The 8,977-nt window shown below is 45.3% G+C and overlaps 1 protein-coding gene across 2 annotated transcripts; it reads right to left on the bottom strand.

Annotated features, from left to right (window-relative positions):
• Positions 1 to 1,553: 1,553 nt before the first annotated feature.
• LOC112279864 (uncharacterized) lies at positions 1,554 to 6,732 on the bottom strand. Of its 2 annotated transcripts, XM_090249139.1 has the most exons (3): positions 5,945 to 6,353; positions 2,760 to 3,206; positions 1,554 to 2,625 (listed from the first exon to the last, which is right to left on the bottom strand). In XM_090249139.1, the coding sequence occupies exons 1-2, from the start codon at positions 6,218 to 6,220 to the stop codon at positions 2,766 to 2,768; spliced, it is 717 nt and encodes a 238-aa protein (XP_090105265.1). In that variant the 5' UTR covers positions 6,221 to 6,353; the 3' UTR covers positions 1,554 to 2,625; positions 2,760 to 2,765. The 2 variants fall into 2 exon arrangements, with proteins under 2 accessions (XP_090105265.1, XP_073388761.2); XM_073532660.2 differs by having other exon boundaries at positions 1,554 to 3,206; positions 5,945 to 6,732.
• Between the last annotated feature and the right edge of the window lie 2,245 nt (positions 6,733 to 8,977).

Genomic DNA, 8,977 nt, shown 5'->3' with positions numbered 1-8,977 from the left:
AAACCTTCATCTGAAATGTGGATTCTCTTGCCGTGCCCTTGGAAATGCCAAGTTCTACCCTTGTAATTCTTTTGCACATGGATGCCATCCTGGATGGGATCGAAGTCACTTGGATAGCCAACCTTTGTCTGCTGTGTATGAAAGGATCTAGTTTCGTCGCTTGTCATGTTCGGTGTGAATTTCTGTGGTTCTGTGGTCGCAAGAGCAAATAGGATGATCGGACTATACTTCATGGAAGCAACAAACAAATCTCGCCTTAAAGAGCCATCAGGCTGAGGGAAGAGGAAATGAATTGGCTCACAGATTTGGACCAGTGGCTTCTCACAAAAATGGTTTTGCACAAGCTTGTTGGCAATAGTGATGGAACGAGACAGCAGGTACCAAGGGATAAGTTCGATGATCAGTAAGAAGCTAGATGGAGGTCCTGTAAATTTCCCTTTCGAAGAGGACACAGCATTGCTTTTGAATATCCATAGCAAAAGTGATTATCGTTTGATCTATTCACGGATTAGTGAGGTTAAAAAATTTGGACACTCATGCAAAATTAAAAACAATAAAGTCGAAGAAAAGTTGAGAACTTGACAATTGTTCCTCTTTCTGCAGTAAAAGGAGCCACCAATATGATTCCGGTTTGAGGTCAAACGTCTGGATTCCTCGCGCAGCCCAACCTCTGTTTTCTCACAACGTTTTAACTATTGCTAGTCCTTTCTTTTCTTCTTTCTTTATTTTAAAGAGACAATCCATTAATCAAGTTTCTCACCTTAACAACCTGTGAGTTTTGTAAAAGATCATCGTCTTATTTTGAAGCTAAGATAATGAAGACGTTTTCAGGTGGTAGATTTCGATAAGCTGACCATGCAAACTTACCCAAATTTCTATGCAACATACCCAAATCTTTTTAGCTCTTTTTTCTACTGGCACCACCTCTGTAGCTATAGGACGTGGTTGGTAGATGTTTGAGGTCAATCTGATGCTGCTAATTTTAAGGAGAGTAAGGGATTTCTTGCTACTCTTCAAGGGACTCTCAGAAGTCTCCCTTATACTCTCATATGTTGTTATCAGTGACGACGCAAGGTGAAGTGAATTCGGAGATGCAAACACGGAACTTTTATTCTGATCAACTCAGATCCTGAGCTTCGAGAGTGGGCCATCTTGTTACAGCAAGTTTGCTGATAGATACTCAGGCACACCCTTCTAGAAGAGTGGTGACACCTTGATGTACCTCTCTCTCAGCAGAGCACAGCATTTAAAACTAACAAGGGCAACAATAACCAACTAAGTAGGTGAAGAAAACCAGCCCAGAATTGATCCACAGCTCCAGAAACATCTACTTTTCCTACCTGATATTCAATAAATTGAAGAGCTACCTTCTGGAAGAAAAATGACACTGAAAATGAGTATGTCTTAACAAGTAACGCTTCGACAACAATTCTGAATCTAGGAACACTTTACTATTGTGCACTTCGGCAACATCACCTAAAACACTCCAATTACGACATTCTTGGGTGTCTCTACCCTAAAAACATTTGATTCTACAGTACTTAGACCACACGTTTTGATGCAAAAATTGGATCATTTCAACCACTTGCCATGCCATAACACAAAGTTACAACCTCAAGGGTTGAAGCTTGAGAGGGTGTAAGGGTTGATTCTACTTGGACCTAGCTGCAGTAATTTACGGACGCAAGAGATAGTAAAGATCACATCCACATGATGCGTGAAGCGGTTTTGTCCAAGGGAGGCCAGGGCTGCTACTCTAATGCCCTTGTCTAGGGCCAACCCCTCAAATGCATCCAGAGACACGAGTTAAACAAAAACAGTCACATCACTAAAAGCTATGTGTCTAATGAGTGAGGAAGCTACAACATCTACGCAACAAACGAAAGGCTGATCCTATTCGGTTGTCGTCGTATACACTGTCTGCCTAGTTGAACTAAACTGAACTAAAAAATTAGCTGGTTGCCATCAAAGCTCCAGGTGATCTTATTGCAGATTTTAGTTCCAATGTGAAACAAATCACAGCTTAAAGCGTTGTAGAACGTCCTTGATCAACAGCAGATTCCTCTTCAGGTTGTCGTCTAGAACAAGGCGATATCTAGACTAGAGCCGGATCAATCGTTCTCCAGCGCTGTTAATTTTTTAATTTTTTATTATTAATTTTTAATAATTTCCCTTCCTTTGCGCATTAAGGCTATTTCAAGTGATTAAGTTTCCTACAATGATTTCACAGATTCTCCACACAGCTCAATAAGATTTCACAGTTACTCCACACAGCTCAACTCTGCCGTTGCTGATCATTTGGTGTCCAGCTTCCTCAGCGAGGAACAAAACCTGTAAGAGCCATCCTGCCACGACTATGATCTTTCATAAAAGCATCACAGCCAGAAACCAGAGGGTGAGATCAGTAATCTCACTATTGAATCGAGTCGACATTTTTGATTCGTGCCACAAGTGGTACTACCAATCTCTGCTGTCCAGCCAACGTGAAGGTCATTTCACATGCCAAGCTCATAGCCTTCCCTGTAACATGATGTCCACTCTCAAAAGAAATGCCCAGGCTAAGATTCGTGGCGAAACACCTCATAGTCAAGTTCACTCCAATCGATCCCTGGCGAATCCTTTCGCCTGCAGAGTCCCAAACAGAATCTTCCACTGTTGAGCTCAAAGCACGAGTCCTCAGAATACACCTCTAAATAAATTAACCATATTCCAATTCCCTGAACATCACAATGGAGGTGTACGGTAGAGAAGATGGAAACCTGTCCCTATTTCCTGCGGAAGAGAGAAGCAAGAGCTTGCAGCTCTCCCTCATCCGGTTGATCCCCCATCCCCCCACTCCTAGATCTTTGCAAGGACTCCAGTAGGCTCTGCTCGGTGGACATACTGGCGGGCTCCATGCTTGTCGTCGGCATTCCGATGTCATAGTGATGAGCCTGCATGCCGTGAAGATAACTACCCTCTTCCTTCACTCGGGAATATGGGCCGGCGCTGGAGCCTCCGGGCATGCCCATCGACAATCCCGACGTAGGGGATAGCTGAGAGTGATCTGCTAGATGTTGATGTTGGATATACTCGGCCGCCTGCGACGCTGAAGCACCGAACGCCATGGTCATTCGCTGCTGCTGGTGATGCTGCTGCTGAAGGTGTGTGTTGCGGTCTGCTAATTGGGTTTGCACCATGGCCAGCTCTGCTTGCAAACTTGCAACCTGTACAGAAAGGAAATCGACCTCAGTGTCAGGGTTGTTTACCACACTAGCGAAAACGGAGGTTACTTCCATCAGTGTTACACAATATGTTCTTTAGTGAAACAAATCATAATTAGAATCAGCTTAGTTATTGTAGCTAACTACCCAAAATGGACAGTAACTATGTTGACTAAGCAGGTCATTCGAGGCACTATGCACATAGGAGCTATGTTGTTCTATGCTGATCACTCTGATGGGAGCAGCTAGATTTCATGGATGTTTAGATTGGACCAGTGGATGAGGACACACTGATTTTAGAAGAAGTCTCAATGGCGGCTATAGCAGACTGCCATGAGAAACTTGATATTCGGGGTCACTTTCAGTACTGATTCAGCGGCATTTGGTGCCACGCTGGTACAGCTGTAAAATACTACGTGGAGTAAACCTGGACGTTCTAAGTCCATTGCTACAATGGGCTGTCTGTATCAACCTCGTCCAACGTACGCTGTTTAGCAGAAATCTCACCACTTATGCATCCCAAGACTTTATCCTTCGTTACTAACTAAGCTGCAGATGTTTAGGACACTATACACGCTAATCGAACTGAATCACGGCGTATTCCCAAGAAACGTAACGCTTGTGTCTCGAATTAGAATGAGTCTACTGGATGCATAAAATCTAGCTATTCAACGACAGTAGGTTCTCACCGTCACCTAGTATTTCAGGTATACGGTAGAAATTCCTGTATCAAGTACGTGTAGCCTTACCCGATTAGAATCGAACCTGGGCATTCAAGAGAGCAAACCCAATCATATCTTCTCATTAAAATGTAGTATCACAAAGCTACGGTACCCCTTTTCAGGATACTTCCGAAAGACGTAAAATCTGGAATTTGCAAGATTGCGAATATGGAAGGTACAGCTATGATTTCTTTTCTACAAGATAGGGACAACAGTTTAGCTAGCTGCGCTAAACCAACTGTCAACTGGTAGACTTCAGACGAACCTCACAGCCACCTTTTCAAGCATTAATACACTCAGCCAGTTAAACCAACCGCGTATCCTACAACTCATGACTTTCACAATCGGACTTGACCGCTTCACCGGAACTTCTTAGACTCAACGATTCAACATACAAATAAAGCTTCTACGTCCTAAACACCGCATGTCAATTAGGGAATATGGTGAACAACTCATTTAGCGCTAGAGGCTTCTCTTCAAGCCCTGTCGCATCGACCATAAGAAAAAAACTCCTTCACTCATGATTTATCGGTTACAAGCTATCAGATTGAGGCTCTCGCGCGTCCAGTCTGAGTTGAATTAAATTCAGTAAAATCTCTGCGATTTACAAGGGGGCTAAACTGCTAGTTTTAGACTAGTGTGTAATCTTTGCCAGAAATTCATAGTCCATCGGGGGAGAATCCTACTGTAAATCTTGTCTGTAATTTAGGAAATCAGAACGATTAATATATCATGGAATTCATCTGAATGCTATTCAGTAAGTTCCGAAATCCTGGAGGTTCTGAACTGCTTTGAGCCTTGCATTTTATGAATGAGTTCAATGATCATGCACCTAACAATCCCTAACTGAAAGCACACATGCTGCGAAAATAGCCATCTGAATAGAAAGGGAACTTCGCCCTCCAATCTCAAATGATAGACTGCCAAATCTAGACGTGGTGATAAAAAGATATGAATTCGGAACAGTAAAACGGCGTACTCGTTTCGCACTAATGATGCTAAGTTCAACCTTTTTTTCACTTCAGAAAAAAAAGGTCGAATGCGCCCGAAGTATCGTTTTCTGTTGGTTGTTATCAGAGCTGATTATTCATACGATCAGCGAATTGTTGCCGATGCATTTGTCACGGAGATGGTTCAGCGAGTTACCCAAATATCTGAATCCAACTGCAGTGCACTGCACTCATTGAACGACAGATAACGATGTCATGACGATTAGGCGAGCAAAGGGAATCGGTAACGTGGAAAGCCTATTCATTGATAAGGAAGCATAGTCGTCAGCATTGATCCTTCCAACCAGATTGAGTCATGAATTTGGTGTATTCAATGGCACGGAGGATTCTCCGTTTCACTTGAATTCACATTTGAGAATAGAGAACTGACGCGCGATCCTAGTTTCTGAATATCGCTTGACGCATAAGACGGTACTGTTCTACGAGTTAAGACTAAGAGGGAGCTGAAATGAACCAAACCAAAACTAACTGTAGATTAGTGAATGCTATACGAATGGTTCTGAGGTATAATATTAACAATCGTTTCAACCCTTCCAGTTTCCATCTAAAAAAAATTCAGGAGGTTCTCTACTAGTGAGTAAACAAGGTGCCAAATTCTTCTGACCCACGAACCTCCTAAAACTTGATATGTATAGAATGAGTTTGTTGTCTTGGACGCAGTGTACTACTATACTACCTCCAAACTCACGAACTCGGGCGTTGCTGCAAGTCATAGAACTACAATTGGTATTAAGCGACTACTCGATCTGCGATGAGCAACAGATAATCGGCACTGGGTAAAGCAGCGTCTAGAATTATGGGGAACGAATTTTCCTTGGTGTTGAGAAGAATTTGGAATCTACTTCATACCACGGTTGGAGGAAAACTTGGACCCCAAGTGCCTTGCGATAGCGAGTTCTCTCCGTGCCTACGATTGCGGAGTTGAAAGGGTTTGATCTTCCAAGTAGGAAGCGACGTCTGATTAGGAAGCAGGGACAAGTGAAAATTGGGAGATGTTAAGCTAGCGCACCTGTTGTTGGAGAGCGAAAATCGTAGCAACACACCCATACACGGGATCAGACAGTCTTGCCTGCGCTTCGTAGCTGATGGTAAGCACCGCATCGCCACGTCGGGGGGCAGGAATGTGCAGCAGCAACTTAGCTACATTACTGGCCCCAAACACCTTGTGCACCGCAGCGAACTTCGCTGCTCCTTGCTCCGCACTAAAATATGGCGCGAAAATGCAACCCCTCACGCACTTCCGGCGCAGGAATTTGCAGGCGCCACATGGTGCACCACTGCTCATTGAGGAGTTGTATCCACTCGTGTTTCTGCGACCTGAATAATCCTGAGCCCCTAAGGTCCTCGCCCTCGCCGCTGCAGATGCACTCCTCGCCGCGTTATCCAACCCCCCCGCGCATTCTCTCTCGGTGCTTCCAGGCGCTGCAGAATCAGTCACACCTTGTTCTCTACCACTATCTAGATTGTGCGCGCTTAGACCCTCCGATACCCCCGGATTCCTCTCTCCTGAGTGCTGTCCCCAATTTTCCAGTTGGTCCTTGTCTTTCCAACCTTGGTCCAGATCTTTGTCTCGGGGGGTTATACTTCCGGTCCAACTCACTAGGTGCTCTCGACTGGCCTCTCGGTTCCAAGTCTCTAGCTCCTGTCTGTCACGGAGAGCTTCGTCGCTCTGCTGTGAGGCCGGCCGTTTACCTTTTTCAGCCAGATCGCCAGACCTCAAGTCCCAGCCTTCACCTTCGCCTTCGCCTACCGCGAGTTGCCGAAGCGGGATACCACTTGGACTCGCCAGCCTGCTATTTTACAAAGGCCCCGCAGGCCAGCCGTGGCCTCGCCTGCTCAACTTAGTTCTTAATGAGCTCTGCGGTAAATGAGAATGTGTCTCTATTCTCCAAAACCTGCTATGTTCCCAGGTTAAAATTTCCACCGTCCCTCAACATCTGAAGAGGGTAACTTTGTATTCAGAAGTATTAGAGCCACGACTCACTGGGGATACTCGAAAAGCAAGAGCTCAGCAAGGGCAGGTTTGGCGAAATGTAACGATAAGCAAACACCTCATGCTTGACTTGATCCAGCATGAGTTCTCGGCTCACGTTCGCATGAGAGTCTTGCACAAGCATCGGCAGCGCGGACAAGACTAATCTGGGGTTTCCAATACACCGATTGTCATAGTATTCTTACTCCCACATGAGGCACGAGGCTCGCACGGTTCTGAATGCCAACACCTGTAACTAGTAATCGTCGATGATGAATTTAACACTATCCAGGTAGTACTAATCTGCTGCACACTCCGCCTCAAACGAAGTTTTCATGAACATGCATGAAGAGAAAGGATAATAAGGTGTGACTGTATATAACGACCTCGGATATAGTGAGCCCCGGGGCACGAGCACAAGGAAGACGATTACCGCAACCTAAGACGCACTACCAAACAGAGGGATCGTATGGCACTCACGAGGGAAGTTCGGGATCGAATTGTAAAGAAGAAAAACGCTGCTATCGAGGATGACGCGCGGATGGCTACACCAAGCCAAACCGCGACCCAACCTAACTAACGTTTTGAAGAGGCTCCCAAGTTAATGACGTGCTTCCGGAGATTGGACAGGCGGAATAAACTCGAGGTTTTGGACTGGTCGGGCAACGACGAAAGGGTGTCCAGGCGTGAGTGCTGAGCGAGCATGTAAAAGAGCAAGATGGAACCATGCTTGCGCTCTTGTAGGCATGGAGTGTCGGAGACGGAAACGTGGAGTCCTTCCCAGCACCCTCCCGCCCTATTCTTGCGCCACCTTGCCAAGGTAGGGCCCGGCTTCCCTCTCTCGTCAAACCCCCCCTATTTTTGTTTTGCAACTGCGCACCATCCGTCACGGAGATAGGATAGTTCCGAAGAAGATCACGAATTTCAACAGAGTGAAACCAGTTTCGAAAGTTACTACGGTCGGTTGTCTTGTTATAGAAGGTGTGAACTGGACTGACGTGGTTGCAACGTCCGCAGAATTCGGTCCCAACTCGTCGGAATGCCTGGTTTCTCAGTTCAGCTTTGGGGTTTGAATGTGCGGGAAACTCAATTCTCCGTTATCAAGATGGGGCTTTGTGGATGCCATGGTATCTGGATTCTTAATCCAAATTATTACTTGGAGACTGCTTGTTGCTTCGATCATCGTATTCTTATCGAATCCTCTTGACCAACTAGGAGAACGCACGAAAACTTAAACCACTGCCTACAGGGCAAACGGCACAGTTTGAGAAAGACCAGCAAACGCATCATGTAGGGTGTTCCCGAACAGGAGTGTGTTATACATCTGGCAGACCAAGTACGTCGGGCTACGAACGAAGAGCGCGCTAAAAGCAGCTCCTCAGACGCTCAGATTTCACGAGTCGACCGACTTTGAGGGCATGAAGAATTTACAGAAGATTCGAGGGGGGAAGGTAGCTGTTGTCTAGCCACAGTGTTACTGTCAAAGATGAGACAATCTTTAGAAGGACTTGGGAGTACAGTTCATTGCCGACTCCTTCAAAGTGTGATTCTCAAGAGCGGGGTCAGCGTGGGCACGAAATTGAAATTCGGAATTAAGATGTGTTCCTCCCTTCTTTACGCTAAACCCCGACGGTGTCGGGAAGAATGAGGGATTTGCGGCTCTGCTAGCACAACCCTTTAAAAGCCGGTTAAACTTTAATTTACACGCTCCGTTTAATACATAGACAGATGATTGATGCGGAAGAAAGTGCCAGTTTGATCACTATCTAGCACAGTGATCATCAGCGAACACAAGCTCTTTTCCCTCCATCAAGGAAAGTCGTAAACGTACGATGAATCAGAACTTTTCGCTCCGTCATTGCATGAAATCGACTCTGATTCCAGGCTTTTTCTTAGAACGCGAGTTGAGCACTGTTTTGCTGAACGAATGCTCTTGCTGAAATAAGACAAGCAGAGAGAATGAAACAAATCAGTTTAAAAAGTTCCTGAGCACGGGTTTCAAAGGACCTCAATATTGCAGTGATCTCAATCACATCGCCACCAGGTTTAGTGCATATAGCTTTTATACAT

This window comes from Physcomitrium patens, chromosome 3 (assembly GCF_059467195.1).
Source record: "Physcomitrium patens ecotype Gransden chromosome 3, ASM5946719v1, whole genome shotgun sequence".
NCBI lineage: Eukaryota > Viridiplantae > Streptophyta > Bryopsida > Funariales > Funariaceae > Physcomitrium > Physcomitrium patens.
Note: the sequence above shows the minus strand (reverse complement) of the source record. Positions and strands in the feature narration are given on the sequence as shown.